General features: G+C 48.6%; 1 protein-coding gene across 1 annotated transcript in view; it reads left to right on the forward strand.

The window, feature by feature from the left end:
- The window catches only part of ATM (ATM serine/threonine kinase), a 1,586,045-nt gene that overhangs the window by 1,350,340 nt on the left and 216,763 nt on the right, over nucleotides 1-18,942 (forward strand). Inside the window, exons 55-57 of the mRNA XM_085621514.1 lie at nucleotides 8,405-8,545; nucleotides 10,413-10,529; nucleotides 18,118-18,267. Of these exons, the coding sequence (XP_085477640.1) occupies nucleotides 8,405-8,545; nucleotides 10,413-10,529; nucleotides 18,118-18,267 (408 nt within the window). The remainder of the gene's footprint in view (nucleotides 1-8,404; nucleotides 8,546-10,412; nucleotides 10,530-18,117; nucleotides 18,268-18,942) is intronic.

The raw sequence follows: 18,942 nt of genomic DNA on the forward strand, positions 1-18,942 counted from the left end.
CTCTGCGCCTCTGGACATGGCTGGAACACCAGGGCGTCACCCTAGTGGTTCAACATCTGGCGGGCTCTCTGAACGCCAGAGCAGACGAACTCAGCCGCCGGTGCATGATGGATCACGAATGGCGTCTGAACTCCGAAGTGGCGCAAGGTCTCTTTCAGCAGTGGGGAGAGCCTTGGTTAGATCTATTCGCCACCGAAGAGAACGCGCAATGTCAGCAGTTCTGCGCGTTGGAATTTCCAAGGCGGCACTCGCTCGGAGACGCTTTTCGTCACGAGTGGAGTTGCGGTCTGTTGTACGCCTTTCCGCCTATACCACTTCTGCCCAGAGTGCTGAAGAAGATCAGGCACGACCGGGCCCAAGTCATCTTGGTGGCTCCGGATTGGGCACGAAGATACTGGTATCCCGAGCTACTCAGTATGTTGACCAATCCCCCGATACGTCTGCCCCTTCGGGAGGATCTTCTGTCGCAGCAGCAGGGGACGGTCCTCCACCCGAACCTGTCCAGCCTCCACCTCCATGCGTGGAGATTGAGCGGCGGCAGTTGATGCCATTTGACTTGCCTCCTGAAGTCTGTGATATCATTCTGGCAGCCAGGCGTCCCTCCACAAAGTCGGTATACGCCTGCCGGTGGAACAAATTTGTGGCATGGTGCACAGCAAAGGCTGTGGATCCCCTTTCCGCCCCTCTTTCTGAGGTTCTCCTCTTTCTTCTTTCTCTGGCCCGGCAGGGCTCTGCCCTGGGCACCCTGAAAGGTTATCTTGCTGCCATCTCCGCCTTCTTGCGGCTTCCTGATCAGCCTTCTCTTTTCAAGTCCCCTGTGGTTACACGCTTTCTCAAAGGCATTACACACACGTTCCCTCCTGTCCCTTTTGTAATGCCTCAGTGGGACTTGAATCTGGTCTTGACATTCTTGATGTGCGCTCCCTTCGAGCCTCTTCACAATTGTCCTCTTCGTCTTCTGACTCTTAAGACTGCTTTTCTGGTAGCCATCACCTCGGCTAGACGGGTGAGTGAGCTCCAGGCTTTATCTTCGAAGCCTCCTTTTCTGTCTGTTCATCCGGACAAGGTTGTCCTTCGGCCTCGTCCTTCCTTTCTTCCTAAAGTGGTGACTCCATTTCACCTTGGGCAGTCTGTCACCTTGCCCACCTTCTTTCCGCCTCCGCATCCTTCCAAAGAGGAAGAGCGGCTTCACCGTCTGGACCCAAAACGTGCGCTCTCCTTTTATCTGGACCGCACAAAACAGTTCCGGGTGGACGACCAGCTTTTTGTTGGGTACGTGGGCGCTAAGAAGGGGAGAGCTGTGCACAAACGGACCATCTCTCGGTGGGTCGTTTTGTGCATCAAAATGTGTTACTCCTTGGCAAAAAAAGGACCCTCCTGTTGGGCTGCGCGCCCATTCTACTCGGGCCACGGCGGCTACTACTGCTTTGGGACGGGGTGTCCCTTTGCAGGACATCTGTCAGGCGGCGACGTGGGCTTCGCTACACACGTTTGCCAGGCATTATTGCCTTGACAGCCAAGTCCGGAGGGATGGCTTCTTTGGCCGTTCTGTCCTCCAGGACTTTCTGGTGTGATCTTGGTTCGCAGACCCACCACCGGGGATGGTATTGCTTGGGTATCTATTCTAAGGTGAGGAATCTAACTAACGTGTTTCTTTCAGATGAACAAGTTACTTACCTTCGGTAACGATGTATCTGTAAGAAACATTAGTTAGTTAGATTCCTCACCGACCCACCCATCCTCCCCGTTCTGCGACCTGACATCTAGGGTTAAGATTATCCTTTTCAGGCCCCTAGATTTTATTTTTGGCACCAGTGTCGGTCTTTGCATGGCTCTGCGTTCCTGGCGCGGAAGGCTATGTACAAGAACTGACGTCAGCGCGCGAGGGCGGCGTCTAAGTACTCCGACGACGTCATCCCGGCGCACGACGCCGACGACGGACGCGGAGCCGCAGACGACGCCTAGCGACGCGCAAGGGGTATTGCTGACGAAAAATCTTCCGGATCCAGTCTGACGCCTGGGGATATTCTAAGGTGAGGAATCTAACTAACTAATGTTTCTTACAGATACATCGTTACCGAAGGTAAGTAACTTGTTCTTTACTTTGTCCAGGGGCCCGTTTACATTCCAGGAGAGGATTTGCAAGGTTGGTCCCTGATGTTGGTCAATGGCCATGTTACGTGTGTGAGATTAAGGGGAGCAGCCTTGCAGTAGATGGACTGGGGTGCCCGGGATCGTCTCTGTCTAGAGTCCTTGCCATCTCACGTTGATGGTGATGTGTGGCTGCTACTGGTATGGTAGGGTGGATGCTGCCTCTGTGGAATGAAACAAAACTAAACTTCGGGACAACAGTCCCAACCCCTTCCCACAACCAACCTCCCACCCCACACTTCTTGAATGAAGGCATGTGTCACCCTAACTAGAACAAGGTGTAACAGGACTAAACTACAGGCTTAGTGTATGAGTTGCGTGATAAACCCCTCCGTAAGGTAGGATGGGGTTGAGCTTTGGTCATGTCACAGTTATTACATTTGAGCCATAAGTATTAAGTGCAGCAGTTAGCAAATGTCTTTCACAGATGACTGCAGGGGCTGGACCCAGGTCAGTGTCCTTTAGATTGTCGGGTCTGCGATAGGTCAGTGTCTTCTTGTCAAGCAGTTGGCAGCAGGTGTGGTCTCTCTTCCACTCCTGTTTCCTGATCTCGTGGTTGGTCTGTGAGACTCTGGAGCTTGGGCAGATCATTTGAGGTTCGAGTGGCAGCCGTGGGCGAGGTGGAGGCCTCTCTGCGGTTGTTTCCCCTGCGAGAGTGAGTGCATTGTCTTTGCGACCTGGGGTCCTTGAGTTGCATCGATCAAAGATCAACATAGGGGGAGAGGTGGTCCTGCGGCTTCAGAAGAGATGCTCTGCAGTGGCCCAAGTCCACGCCTCCTGAGGAGTGTCAAAGAAGAAGGTTTTGCTTTGGAAGACCAGTCTTAGACGAGCTGAGAGCAGCAGTTGGTATTGGAGGTTTAGGGCCTTCAGTTTCTGCTTTACTTCCACATAGGAGCGGCGTTGTGACTGGACTGCTTGGGTGCCAGGCCTCGGTGGGCGCGTAGTACGGCAAACCATGCCGATAGTCCGTCTGCCGGCATTCATGACCTGATCCAGGTTTCAACAAAGTTTGCCCCGGCTCTGCTCCCTCAGGGATGCCTACCAGGCGGAGTGTGTTGCGCCGTGAGCGGATTTCGGCATCTTCTGCACGCATGTGTAACTCTTTTGTGTGGGATTGAAGTTGCGAGACCTGTTCTTTTAGCCAATGTGGATAAGCGAGATTCTGCCTCCATTAGACGGGCCGTGGCGTTGTGGAGGTATTGTCTGATGAGGGCCATGTCAACTCGCACCTCACCAATTTTATTCTCCACTGAGTCCTGTGAGGATCGTATGGCTTGCAGGATTGCAGAGAGATCTCCTTCGGGGAGGGTGGCCTTGCCATGGACTGCTTCACCAGCCACAGTCCCACTCGTAGTGTACTGCTCCATTCGGGTTTGCGTTGCAGGAGGCTTGGCTGCTTTGTCTTTGCCCATGGCTTGTGGGGCCGACATGGTCCCCCCAGTGTCTCCCCCGGACCCTTGATGAATGGTTCGCCTCTCCTTAGTCGGTGGAGGTGGGGGGTTAGAATGACGCCAATCTGGGCGATAGTATGCGTCACTGGTCTTACCCTATTTGGTCTTCGCTGGGACGCAGTTGACACTAAAGGAGCTCCCGCGTCCCTCTTCACCACGACCTCTCCCGCTCAGCCTGGGGACCGTGGGCGCTCGCACTCTGTCCCTGGGTCGACTGTCGCTTCAGGATGTGGTTCTTTGGTGTCCGATGCCGCGTTTGGTATTTGTGGGTTCTCGCCAATCGGAGCCTTGCATTGGTACCATTCTGTTGGCGCCTCGCCGTGCCACCCCCTGTTGTCACTATGTTACAGCCTTGTACCGCTGTGGGGGGTCCACCTCACCACCGCTGGTCTTTCAAGGGACTAGGGGCCGTGAGCGTTGTCGCCTGCCGCTAAGGATGGTGGCGGGTCCGCAGGGAGAAGGAAGGGGGTCTCGCAGTCCTGGTGTCTCAATGAGTGTCGTAGGTTGCAAGCCCGGTCCAGGTTGATTTTGGAGAGGGAAGGAGGAGAGGGAGGAAAGAAGGGATCCCCCGGACTCACCTATAGTCCTCTCCACTCGGCACCGCTGGTAGCTGGTGTGCAGGAGTCCTCAAGTGCCTGAGTGTTTTGGAGATTCCCACTGCCTGTGGGTCCCCACCGCCGTTCAGCAGAGTTGGCCCGTAATGCTGCATTCCCGGGGCCTCTTCCAGCGCCGGCCCTTCAGGCTGGGCCCCACTGCAATCGGATTTCGCTGGTCTGCGGGGCGAACCCTATATCCTGGGCTGGGCCACTGTCTCCTCAGACTCGGCAGGTGCGTGAAATTCCTCCAATATCAAATACCTCCGGGGACTCTTGCTGTCCACGGTCTCGGGGGCTGCTTAATTTTATGCCCGGTAGGCGGAGGCAGTTGGTATCCCACTTGTTGGGCCGCAGCCCTTGCTCATGTCATTGGGATACAGGATCATGCCGGCTCTCGGATATTTCAGTGCTTGGTGGCCTCTGTTTTCGTGGCAGGTGTCGCTGGAGTCCCGGGGCCTCCCAGGGCACGGGGCTACTGCTCCCCAGGCCGCATCCAGCTGCTCCCAGGTTCCCCTTCTGCGAGTCGGATCACACTCAGGGTTGGTGGTCAGTGGTCCTTCTGATCCCAGGGGGGCCTCAGATGAGGGGAGTCGCCAGCGTATCACTGCCTTCCTCAAGCACGACTGTTTCAGTGCCACCTCGTGATTGATACTGTCTGCAGCTGTGGCCGATCGGGATCTGTTTCAGTTGAGACCTCCACTCCCGGGGGTTTCAGACAGAGACATTGCCCAATCTTCAGTCTGCGGTCAGGGGCCCCTTCTCATGGGCGCTGCGGCCCTTTCTCTTGCCCCCAGCATCTGTTGCACTATGGGAAGGGCTTCCCTCGTCCCACTGCAGCGTCTTCCCTTGCTCTCCGCACCGCCGGCTGTTTCCGTACTACCACACGGTTGATTCTGCTTGGAATTCTGGCCGGTCGGAGACCGCACCACATGGAATCACCATTCCCGGAGTCTTGGACAGGGACACTGCCGGATCTGCAGGCCGCGGCCGCCTCTTCGTGTGCCCCTCGACCTTTTCTTCTCGCCCCCGGGGTCTGCCTCATTATTGGAGCGTCATCCCTCGTCCCACCACAGCATCTTCACTCACCCTCTGCACCGCCGCTACACCATCCAGGTCTGCTGCGATGTCAGCGCGGTGCCGGGAGACGCGGCTGATTGGAGAATGGCTTTCCGCACCTCACTGGGTGCGCCGCCATCTTAGAGCGGAGAGGCAGGCCGCAGGGTATTTTCAGCCTGAGTTGGCCACTGAAGTTGTCTGGGCTCACTGTCGGGGCTACCACCATTCCGGAGAGTTAAATTTTCTTCGGTTTCAACTTTGCTGTGACCCTGTAGTTGTCACGGACAGGTCGCAGAGCCCGTCTACAGCACCACCATTTTCTTCTGTGAGTGTACAGCCATTGGGTCGGCACCACCACTGGTGATCGTGTGAGACTGTGATTGTAGGTCCAGCCCTTTGTTGGCGGTGTCAGTGCACCCTGTGGGCCTGCTCTGGTGACTTTGGATGGCCGAAGGCATCTCAGGATACGGGTGGGTGACAGAGGAATCCGTAGCATTCTTAGAGTGCGACCGCCATCTTGACGTTCGAAGCCATGCCTCCAAATGTTATCTAAAGTTAATTAAAGAAAAGAAAACTTCTCTGCGCTGATGTGGCCAGGGCTGGTTAAGGGACCACTGGGAGGTCTTTAGGGGATTAATGATGAGATGCATCAAAAACTGGCTATAGGGAAATTATCAATTCTGCATCAGAAATTTCTTAAAATGGATTTCCATGTCTGAGCATTCTTCCATCAGTGACTGCATCAAAATTGGGTGGGGCTGAAAAACCTATTATAAATTCAAAGACACTAAAAAGGAGATAGTCTTAACACTTGCATGTAAGCATCATTCATGACATTTCAGCTTGAAAGTTTTCCATTGACCCTGGCAAAAAGTAGCCATGGCCCTAAACAAAGTACTAATAGGCTCCTTCCTTCCCTGTTGTATTTCATTTGTATTTATATCCCTCTAGTGGCTGACTCTGAAAGAGACACGTTAGTGATAGATTCCTTACCTTAGAATATCCCCAGGCATCAGACTGCATCCGGAAACTTTTTGTAGCAGTACCCCTGCGCGTCAGTAGGTGCCGTCATGCGGCTCGGCGTTCGTCGCTGGCATCGTAAGTGCCGAGATGACGTCACGGAGACTATTTAGGCGCCACCCATGCGCGCTGACGTCAGTTCTTTCTCTTTCCGCGCCAGCAAGTGCAGATCTGGATAGAGCACGTACCTTAGTCACTTTTTGACTACTCTTTTGAGACTTTTTGTCTCGCCTTTTTTCTCCTGGTGCACGTAGGGATGCCTGGATTTAAGTCTTGTGGCGCCTGCCGTCGCAACATGTCAGTGGCGGACCCCCATGATGTTTGCCTCTACTGCCTGGAGACAGAACATGACTCCCGGTCCTGCCTGGACTGTCGGGCCATGGCCCCGAAGACCTTGAGGGAGCGGCGCCGGAAACTGCTGGAGGTCCGGCACTCTCTTCCAACGCCGCTCCAGGGACCGTTTCCGGGACCGCTCGCGGGGCCGCAGTCGTCTCTACTCGGGCTCCAAGTCTTCGTCCTCGGATTCCGGTAAGCGACGATATAAAAAGAAGTCGAAGAAGCGTGTTCGCTCTCCGACGTCCCCCTGTCGGTCCTCGGATGCGGACGAGGGGGACAGTGGTTCTGCCACTGTGGCTCCTTTGGAGCCTGGGAGTCCTGCGGCCTACCTGCCTTACCCGGATCCGTCGGCGACTCCCGAACAGGTGCAAGAGATTCTTGCCACCATGGACCGCATTTTAGGCCTCGGGCTCCCGCCGGCGCGCCTTTGGTCCCCGTGGTCCCGTGTCCAGATCCTGTTGGGCCGTCGGTGTCGCTGGCGGATCCAGCTTAGGCGCCACAGGATCCTATGCCGTTGGCTCCGGTGCCTCGAGGTCCGGCGCTGCCGGCTCCGGCGCCGCCTCTGGTGCCTCAGTGGGTGCTGTTCGTTCCACCCTTGCCCCGGTTCCAGGACCATTTCGTTCCTGCCTGGGATCCGCATTGGGAGACGGCGCCGTTTCCGACGCCATATGTTCCGGCTCCGGCGCCGCGGCCTGTTCCTCCTGCAACGGAGGTGGAGAGTGACTGGGAGGGGTCCAAGGAACCTCTTGCCCGTCAGTGTGACTCCGAGCAGGACTGGGTGGACGACTTCACAGAGTGGCTAGCCATGAGTACACCACATACAAATTGAATGAGAAATTGGATGACAAATTAGGCTTTTTCAACACAATGTGGGGAACTTATTGGCAAAAGATGAGATTATCCCAGCCTGAGGCCATGCATTTCACACCTTCCTTCTTTTTGTACTGAAGGCATGTCCTTCCGCTACCCCTTTTGCTGTTCTTGGTACCCAAAGATACGACCCAACCATAATCCTCTTCCTGATCTCCAGTTCAGACCCTTCCCCACCTGGACTCTTCCCTTCATTACGCCCCTCCCCATTCCTCCTCCCTTTGTCCATCCACCTGCAGTCTTGTGCTTCCCCCACTCCTGGTAGTCCCGGCAAGCCTCTCATCTTGCCTATATCATAACTCCTGATGGTTAATATACTATTACTGCTTCTGAAGCATTTTAATAGTGGTGCAGGTAGCGCGTACTAGTTTGTTCCTAGTCTCTGATGAGTTTAGCTCTTGTCGCTTATCCCCTAGTTTGTACTTTGCAAGATGCATGTTTCACTTTGCGATGATCTTAAAAATCAATAAATACATGTTGCAAAAAAAGAATAGATTCTCTTGCATCAGTATTTTTACTATTTATATGAACCCAAGGCAAGGCAGCTATCCATGCCTTGCTTGACAATGATTTCAAAATACTATGCGTTTTCCCAAGCACCTCAAAACTTGAAGCCACAGGCCTCTGTGATTTTCGGTGATTTTTTTATATCGTGGGTGCTCTACCTTTAGGAGTTCTAGCCTTTTGTATTGTCTTCCTAGATCCATGACAGTACACTCAGTAAATAAATATTAAAAAGGTTGTTTAATATTTGTTTTGTTCTCCTGTATTTATAAGTAGTAAATATATTTGTGGTCCAGCTGTGTCTCACATAGAGAGAAAATCATATTCCTTACACTTTTGAACAAATTAAGACTGTGCATTACTGGTTAAATTAAGCCTTTATCGAAAAGTTTCATCATGTGCTGGTTACTCTTCTCTTAGGTGGACCCGACTGGGCAGTATGAAAATATAGTTACTATAGTGTCGTTCAAGCCCGAGTTTCGTTTAGCAGGAGGTGTCAATCTGCCAAAGATCATAGACTGTGTGGGATCAGATGGAAAAGAGAGACGACAACTTGTCAAGGTTCGTGTATCATCAATGCTGAAATCCGACTTTCGATTGAACATCACTAGTTCTTCTTCAAACCTGCCTTTTAAACCTTTATTTCATCTTAAGCTAGTGTATATTTTGCATAGTCATCAGATACAGATGTGTAATATATTGCAAAATCACTATTCTGAAATGTGAATCAAAATCACTGGGTTTGACACTGATTCTCAAAACGGCTTCCACCCTTGGAGAAGGAGGTTTCAGGGCATGAGGTTGGTGGAAAACCCAAAAAGCTAATTCTGTTAGACTATTTGATAGTTGTACTACCTCTGAAAAAATATGATGGGTTGAAATGCTAACCTAGATCTTGAACATTAAAACACCTCTGTGAATCATTCATTGCCACTGTTGTTTACTTGATTGGTCAAAAAGGGGACCAAACATATGCAAAATCACTTTAGCTCCACACCTGAAAGAGGAGTTCTACAGCTAGGCTACAGTGCATCTGAACTATAATACAACTAACACATATGTATATTGGCCTTATTTTGGAGCCCATCTGCATCCTTAAGTAGCATGCAGTTCCCCTCTTTGAGATATCATTAGCCAAACAGAAGTTAATATTCACTTCTGTTTGAAGCCAGTAGCTCTGTAGAATCACTGGACATTAAATCAAGAGGAATTATTTATGCTTCTTTCTTAAAATGTCAGTTTTTTCTGTCTATTTTTTATTGCTGCATTCCTCTGGTACCCCTCTTTCATTTGCTCCGTTGTTCAAAGTAAAATGATCAGATAAATAATCTATCTTGTTCTTGCCTCACAAAAAGTTAAGATCATAGGAGCTATCACACACTAAAGACATGACTATTCCAACTTGCCCTCAAGTTACTATAAGCTTTAAAAAGTGACGCCCCAAATGATTTTTGGTCAAAGAAGATGGGGTTATATCTCTGATACAGAGACTGTTTTTTTGGCTAAGAGTAGAAGGTCACCTTAAATATGAGTGCTACTAACAGATGCACAAATATGGGTATTGTGTAACCCTGGGCGTAGTTCGCGTAGTAGCGCTACGCGAAGTGCACTTCGCACTACGCGAGATACGCGTAGCACTACGCAAACTGCGTAGTGCGCTGTTCGCAATGATTGCACAGTGCCGGATGCTTGTCTGCACAGTACAATCATTGAAAACGGCATCTTGCACAGTGCGAGCTGTCATTTTCTGCCGCTCGAGTAGATTTTTACTCGAGCGGCAGCTTTCTCAACGCGGACTGATAGTTTCTCATCGCGAACGTTCACGAGCATACGCGACCACTCGCAATGAGAAACCTGACCTCCCCGCGTTGAGAATCTCGCCGGGAGGTTTATTTTCCACGCTCGCGATCGGCAACTTGATGTTGCTGATCGCGAACGAGGAAAACGTCTCGCCGTGATGTAATTTTGCTTGCTTGCGGTCGCCAACTTGACGTTGAGGACCGCGTGCAAAAAATGGCAACTACGCTACTCGATTTTGCGCTGTACTACGTGCAATTCGCGTAGCGCGAAGTAGCACAAACTACGCAAACTTCGCTAGCGTAGTTGTCCGCCCATGGTTAGTATTGTGGAAAATAAACTACAGTACACACAGATAATTCGAAGATGGAGGTTGTTTCTCAAGGGCTTGCTTTGCCACTCATCTTTTCATTTGCAGGGGCAAAAGATTCTTTAACAAAGTCTTTCCTTTTGAGCACCGTACCTTTTACATTGCTTCTCAAATTAAGGGATGTTCTAAAAGCATATTCTATCAAACACCAACAGATATTTAATGTATGAATACTTCCATTCATCCGTAGTCAAAAATATGCTTCACAAGCGGCATGCTCAATACTTTGAGGTTTGTTTTGTTTTGTTTTTTAACTCATAGGGTCGAGATGACTTGAGACAAGATGCTGTAATGCAGCAAGTTTTCCAAATGTGTAACACACTTCTACAGAGGAACACTGAAACCCGGAAAAGAAAATTGACTATACGGAGATACAAGGTACAACTCTTAATCATACAAGTCGTAAATTCCAGTATCTTTCCACTTTATTAAATCCTTCACTGTTCCAGCCTAGCTATATTTGGCATCCTGTCTTTTGTGTGCATCATGCTAATCATCTCAGAAAAGCTTGTCAGTGCATAGAGCTAGTCAGGCTTTCAATTTGTGTTCTTTGATCTTGTCAATGAAATTTGCAAGCAGCTGTGAATGGTGCTTAATCTTCAGGCAAACATGGATGTGTGGGATGCATGTGTCCAGTGACTTGGCATACTCTTTAATTACCACCCTTTCCCTATAGGTAAGACTGCCCAATTTCCAAAGTTGTTTTTTTATGTATATTAATTCTTGTCATTTCCTTGGGGACATTATACTGATAATAGAGAGATGTATGCCATGGTCGTTCTTGCACTTGGAGGCCAGTAGAGCTCTGGAGGACTATTCCTGCTCTCCTCTTCAGGTGTATCTTTCCACATTTATAGGCTCTCTGAAATACTCTGACTCTTTCAGTAGAAATATGCATTGAAAGGTTGTACTGTTGACCTACGCTACTGGGAGTAAATGGGGTGTTCTATATGATGTGCTTGTGCAACCTCACCATGTAACATACTTAACAACTCCTTGTGGATGAGTAGGTTTCATTTGACAAACCTTCAGCTCATCTCTGGGTAGCTGTGGCTCTGAGCAGCAAGGCTTACACAAAGGAAACAGTGTAAAGCATTTAAAGATCACCAAAACAACTGAAGAAGAATTCAACAAGACTCTAAAGAAATCCAACACCAATTTATAAAAATGCCCTGTATTTTTAGGTATTGTTAGACACCACAGCGAAAAGGATCCACAAAGGATTCCAGAGATATACAGTTTATAAGGTATAGTTTATCAAAGCATTTCACTGAACAAAAACAAACTCTGGCAAATTCAACAAAAATGTTTAGGCTACATGTAATGCTGTCACTTGGAGTCACTTTAGGCATCCCCTCCAGTGGGGAGCCAGTCAAGGGGGCCAGCAAATCCCTCAGAAATGCTTACCTCAGCAGGTGAAGCAGTCTTCACTCAGTTCCAGGCACTTTTATCCTTTATCCTTTGCAGGGCTTTCCATAGAATTGGTCCTGATGCAAAAGATGAAGAATGCTAAAGGATGCTGCAAATGCGATGCAGCTCATGAGGGTCTTGCTGCAACTTGTATTCAGTCCGTGAAGGAGGTGAGATGGTGGTGGTCACAATGTCGACGTTCCTCGAAGTCCTCTTGGGGCTGTGAGAAGTCTAATCGCCACAGGACTACCAGCCGCCCAGTAACACGTTCAGAGGTCAATACTTCCTCTGGAGGTCCCAGCTGCTCTACAATGATTCTATTGGGTTCGGTGAACTCAAGTGCAACTTTGACCGTCAGGCCCTGATACCTGGTGCTGCACAGTGGCGGTTTGTAGCAAACTGAAGCCTTTGGGCTACCAACTTGCCCTAGCAAGCTTCTTCGGCTGTAATCTGGCCTTTGGAGTTTCCTTGTTTTGACTGGGCTCTCAAGACGACTTCTCCTTGACCAGGAAACGGCAGGCACAGTCCCTATCATTTGCTAGCCAACAGGTCTAGCAGGTGCGGTCCCAACGGTCTCTTTGCCGGTTCCGTGGTGCAGCAGGGCAGTCCTTCCCAAGTCCCTCTTCCAGTCCAGTCGAGCTCTGAGTTTGGGATACCATACTTATGCTCGGAAAATGCCCTCAGGGCAGGATGCGGTTGGTAGCCAATGGGCTACCTGGCTCCCCCTTCCACCTGACGTGCACTTCCTGCGAAGTGTGGCATCGGGACATCCCAGGTTTCCAGGATTTCCCCTCTCATGTCCCTAATGACAGCTTCTTTGCCTGAACAATGGCGCAGCTCCTCTACCAGGTGTTTCCCATTTGCCCTTCAAAGGCAGCTTTGACTTTAAAGCTCGCCTTTTGGGGCATCACCCGTGTGACTTGCCGCAGGAGAGAGGTGACACCTCCTTCCAGAGCAGGCTTCTATTGTATCCCTTACTGGGAGTCGTTAGCACATCTTCCCAGGAGGGCAGACATCAATCTCGGTGACAGGACCCCGTGTGCAACCGGTATGTGCATAGGGGACTAAAGTAAACAAAGTCGTGGCTTCACTAAAGTTGTACACTGCAACTTGTTACGGTAATATCAGCTTGAGAATCAAGTCGTGCTTAATGTAACAAGTTATTTAATACCTTGGATGACACACTTTGGTTTCACCGTTCCAGAGTTAGCACAGCTGAGAGGTGTTGGACCTGGCTCTTTTTGCATGGTTATGCCCAAACTTTTTTCCTTCCTCCGCCTATTTTTCTGACCTTCTTTTGTTGGCTTTAGGACTCTGGGCACTTTTTCACTGCTTACCATTTCTAAAGTGCATGTGCTCTGTCTAAAATGTAGTGACATTTGGTTTCTCCATGATTGGTATATCTGATGTACTGGTAAGTCCCTAGTACAGTGCACTACATGTACCCAGGGCCTGTAAATCAAATGCTACTAGTGGGCCTGCAGCACTAATTTTGCCACCCACATAAGTAGCCTTTCAAACCTGGCTCAGGCCTGCCACTGCAGTCTGTGTGCAGTTTTAAACTTCTGTGTCAACCTTGCAAGTTCATCCACTTGCCAGGCCCAAACTTCCCTTTTATTACATATAAGGCACCGCTAGGGTAGGCCCTAGCTAGCCCCATGGGCAGTGTACTGTGTACTTAAAAGTTAGGACGTGTACTTGTGAGTTTTACATGTCCTGGTAGTGTAAAACAACTAAATTAATTTTTCACTACAACAAGGCCTACCTCTCCCATATGTTAGCATTGGAGCTGCCTTGTAACATCTTACAAGTGTATCTTCCAATTGGAGCAGATGGAAAATTGGAGTTTTGTGTCTCTGAACTCACAATTTTAAAAAGACTTCTTTTTGTGAAATTGTTTTATAAATTGCTGGTCTGAAAATGCCACATGTGGAAAGTTGCAATTTTCTTGCTTAACCATTCTGTGCCTCTGCCTGTCCCTAGAATACACGTCTGGGGTGTATGACAGTTGGGCTTAGTTAATTCACTCCAGAGAGTCACGTACAAAGGGAGCAGAGGTGTGCCCTGTATATTCTGATGGCCCATCACCAGGCTGATGAGCCTTCCTGAGTTGGAGTGGTGAGAGGAGCTGACACTTGCACCTTAATAGGACTGTGCCTGTCCTCACACAAAGAGCTGCATACCCCCTGTAGTGTGTCAGTAGCCAGGATCAGGTAAGGCAGAGTCTTCTGCTCTACGAACACCTTTCTTTGACATCTCCCTACTTCAAAGGCTAAAATGGGTATAACTACTGGACCTCTGACACCATATATACTCAAAATACTTCTGGACTGAGGACCTTCTGCCAGGAAAAAGAGCTGTTGTGTTGCCAGGAGGGACTGCCACTTTGTTGCTTGATTTTCGGTTTCGACCTTCTGCCTGCTGCTTCTGTCCTGGGAGTGAGAGGACAGGCTTTCTAAAGTTTCTTCAAGGGCTTGAGATGAGCTTGCCTCCTATTGGAATTCTCAGGGCCATCAAAGACTTAACATGCAGCACCTGGGCTCTTCTGCTGGGAGCCTTACTCACCCAAGTGGTGCCAAATCCAGTTCCTGGGCCCTTGGAAGAGATTTACAAGGGTTACCCCATATAGAGAAATCAGTTTTCAGAGCGGGTAAAATGCGAGGGTAGGTAAGGAATCTGTGGCTAGATGGAATCTCTACCAGATAAGGTGTTACCTTCAGTAAAGTGACTGATATATACTTCTAGCCACAGATTCCTTACCTTAGGATAGATACCCAAGCAATACCTCCCTGAAGGTGGTCTGTGAACAGATTTAGACTAGAAAACCCTGGAGGACTGAATAGCCAAAGTGCCCTTCATGACTGACCTGACTGTCCAGGCAGTGTTACTTGCTAAACATGTGCAGAAATGCCCATACAGGGTTGAAACGTCGACGAACCCTCTTTCTTGGTTGTTACGTGTAGTTTAACTTTAAGGGATTCAACACTGACATTTGCAATCCCTGTTATTATTTTTTTAGTCAATACATACAACCATTGGGAATTGTACAGTGTCTTTTATCTCAGTCACCAGCAGCGCTTCATATACAAATGAGTGGTCAATATTTTGTGGATTGCTAATATGAAAATGTAAGCATGTTAAGTCAAGGTTATATTTGGTGTATTCAACACTGCACACTGTCGCTCACTATTTTGCACCATTAAGTAGACACTGCACTGTTTACAAGGAGCACCTCCTGTTATTTTGTCAAAACCTTTCTGTGCAAAATCTGTCGGTAAAATATTTTCATTGTCTCATGGAAGGTATATACCCGAATATTGCACAGGCTTCTACATCTAGAATATATGGGTATTTACTAAACAATTGAGGTCTGAAAATGGTGTGTTTTTTGTTTCCATTTATTTGTATATTATTTTTGCCTGGGAAGCAAACGCAGTTTACTTCCTCTGAGAAAACCACTATTCTTGTGAATTATATACCTTCTCAGGTGCCTAGCCATACTGAGTTGCCCCTTTCTCTGTAGATTAATCTAAAACAATTAGCTCTTTTTAGGGGTCCAGTCGGTGGTGTCGCTCCTCTTCTTTGGAAGGGTGAAGCAGAGCAAAAAAGGTCGGCAGTGTGGTGGTCTGGCCTATATGAAAACGTGTTTCCACTTTCAGTAGGAAATAGGCACATGTTCTCAGAACCAGTTTATATGGGGAAAAGGTTGTGTTACAGAGGGTGCACAGAGGGTACCTGCAGTTCACTAACCCTCTTGACCGATGTAAAGGCCAATAGGAAGACTGCTTTAATTGTTATAAGACTTAGAGGCCAATTGTGCATAGACTCGGAAAGTGAGCACATCAACAATATCAGAGCGAGGATCAGGTTCCATGGGGGTCATAATGAATCGTCTTGGAGGGAACATATGTTGTAGTCCTTTTAGAAAACAAGTCACAACAGGTGACTTAAACATGGAGGGCTGATCCTGTAACTGCAACAATGCTGATATGGCCGGAAGATACCCTTTAACTGTGCTCAAAGCAAATCCTTGCATGATCTAATGAAAGAACACATAACATCACCTCTGATAGAGGAGCAGAAAGTGCATCAGCATGTTTGGTAGCACACCAAGCCACAAATTTGTCCCAACCGCAGGCGTATCCTGTCTTGGTTGAGGGACGCTTTGCTGCCAGAATGACATTCCATACCTCTGCAGGGTGGCCAAAAACTGTCAACTGCCACCTCTCAATCTCTATGCATGAAGGCAGAGCATACACAAGTCCGGGTGCAGGACCCTACTCTGTTGCTGCAACAGCAGATCCTCCCAAAGTCCGATGCTCATTCTCATGAGTCCGGCATTGCATACTCTCTGTACCCAACCTAGAGCCACAAGATTGACTTGGGCCTGGTCGTTCGTGATCATCTTCAGAACTCTGGGCAGGAGTGGTCTTTATCAAAAGGAGTACAGGATGCCGGAGCTCCACTGGAGACAAAAAGTGTCTCCGAGCGAGAGTCCCTTAGGAAACTCCAGTGTGCCGAAGTGCTGACAATGAGTAGTCTTGGGAGTGGCGAATAGTTCTACCCAAGGTTCTCCCCAATCTCTGAAGAGACTTTGCATCACCTCTGGATGGAGACGCCATTCATTATCCACTTGGCAATAACAGCTGAGTTTGTCCGCTGTCGTGTCAAGGACCCCGCTAGATGTTGGACCATCAGGAGTATGTCCTGATGTTCCAGCCATGTCCAGAGACGCAAGGCCTATTCACACAATGTCCACGACCCCACCCCATCCTGTTTGTTGCAGTACCACATGGTGGTAGTGTTTTCTGTGTATACCTGAAGCAGCCTTCCCTTGAAGGAAAGAAAAAGGGCTTTCAATGCCAGGCGAATCGCTTTCAACTCCAACAGGTTGATGTCGAGTGGAGACTCTGCCAGAAACCGGAGTCCTCTGATCCTCCTAAAGGGCCACCCCAACCCAGGAGTGATATATCCGTCACTAGAGTCAGTTGTGGGTGGGGAAGGGAGAGGGGTCTACTGCTAGCCCAGTTGTGGTTTGACAGCCACCACTGCCATTCTTTCACATACATTGGAATTATAGCATGAATATCCTTGACTCTCCTTTCCAGAGATTAGACCCAAAACAGTACTCTGTCCAGAATAGCTCTGATGAAACGTCCATAAGGGATGCCTGAACATCCACTGAAAAGTTAGTAGATCTCAGCTGTGGCGTCTGGGTACCACTGACAAGGCATTCACTCTAGCCAGCGTTTCAGTCTTATTGAGTTCGCAGTGAATGGTAAGCTACGCTGCATTCCTAGCATCTTCGATAGCCTGATTTGGTCCTCCTCCAAGACAATGGGCTGCACTTTCACAACTTGATTCCTAACTGTATGGATATATCAGCCTAAGAGGCATGCAGTGTTCATTGTCGTGGAAGAGAACATTCTCTTGGCAGAGGTGTCCAGCCACTTGGATACCCTATCCGGTGGTGTGGTGAGAACGGGCCAGGACTGTCTTTGGTGGGGAGACCTTTTCAAACAGACTCTCTCGATGGAGTGTTGGTTGAGGAAAGCTGAATCCCCAGGAGCAGAGCAATGGTGGCTATCACTTGTCCCGTGGACAGGAGCCCCTGTGCAGGGCTTGTAACAATGTCTCAACATGGTAGTCATTAAGGAGGACAATTATAAAGATAGTATAAATTACTCGAAGGAGGAAAGGAAGAAAGACCACAAAAGGATTTTGTAGGGTATAAAGTAACATTTGTAAGTAGTAGCACTACAGTACAATTTTATATACAGTAACCATAACACAAAAGTGAGCACTGAACGTGCTAGTGACGGTGAACAGCGCAGTGACACAGTGGTGAAAAAATGTGAGCAGCGAAAAATTAATAAGAGCAAGTAATTATGTGGTCAATGACACAGTGCAGATACGTACAAAGTAAGTATTCCGATTCAGGCTAAATTGATTGACCACAACAACGTCACAGTTCTGCGCTGGGTAGTCGATGGCGTTTCGACCTGTTCAATTCCAGGTCATCATCAGGACAATGGTTACTAAATTCAGGGTAGTGCGGATTGGTAGTAACGCAGTGAATCCAGTCACTTGGGCGGTGGCAAGGATCCTTAAATGTCTCCGTGAGCGGGCACAGGACCTTCCACGTGACCGGTACATGGAGCGTCGCAGAGTCGACTGGCGTCGGGTGACCTGGAGCTTCAAGGATCGCTCCTGCTCAGTGCCTTAGTCTTCAGAGGCCTTGAAGTCGTGTCCCAGCTCCAAATACTAGAGTCACATCAGATGGGGGTCTTCCAGTTTAAACCCCACAGGTTTTTATGTGATTTGTTTGAATGTTGTCATTTATGGTGATTTAACATAATTCTTAATTGAAAGTGTTCATTCCTAAGTTTCCCAAAAAATGATCCCACTTGCCACGAGAGCAAAAGGAGTAACAGCTCACCAGATCGGTTAAATGTTCAAATAGTCAAAACATAGTTAATCATGTGTACACATTTCAACTGATATCCTCTGATAACATCTTGGAGCACTTAAAACCTGCCCATTTTCTTTTTTTCAGGTGGTTCCTCTTTCACAGAGAAGTGGTGTTCTTGAGTGGTGCACCGGCACAGTTCCCATTGGAGAATATCTTGTGAATGCAGACATTGGAGCTCACAAAAGATATAGGCCAAATGACATCAGCAGTTTACAGTGTCAGAAGAAAATGATGGTGAGTATTGCGGAACCAGTTAGAGGAAGCCCCAGAGCCAATTTCAGGGAACTTGTGTATTATAGTTAGAAAACCTCAACAACACAGTGCAGTACATAGAACATTATGGTGTGTCAGGTCCTGTTGACACCAAACTGCAGAAATCAGTACGTAGCAGTATTGGGTTCAACACATGTAATTATAGCAATGCTAGACAGCATACTGTATGGCTGTTTTTCACATATTTTCTTAGTGCTAATTAACCATTGTGGCACAGGGAGATAAAGTTATTTGCCGACAAGTGCATGATGATTTTGGATAGTTGCCGAAGTCGGGATTATAACCAGTCCATTTAGGTTCCAATGTTAGCAACACTAGGCCACATCTCCACCTCTCCTCAGGTCCAGACTTTTGTCACTACCCATTCCCTCTGAGGTGGAAAGGATTACATTTCATCACTGTTTAAAAATCAAACTAAATCTCAGAGGCAGTAGAAAAAGAAAAAGAAAATCGGCCATAAAGTCAAGTAAAAACATTTCTGATGGATACTTCTAACCGCAGATTCCTCACCTTATGGATATTCCCACAGGTGTCATACTGGATCCAGAAACTTTAAAGCAGTGCTCCTCCACACCACTAGGTGGCACCATGTGACTTTGTGCCAACATTGTCCTGCTCCAGAAGTGACCAGCAGAG

The sequence above is a fragment of the Triturus cristatus genome, chromosome 8, assembly GCF_964204655.1.
Source record: "Triturus cristatus chromosome 8, aTriCri1.1, whole genome shotgun sequence".
In the NCBI taxonomy this organism is placed as follows: Eukaryota; Metazoa; Chordata; class Amphibia; order Caudata; family Salamandridae; genus Triturus; species Triturus cristatus.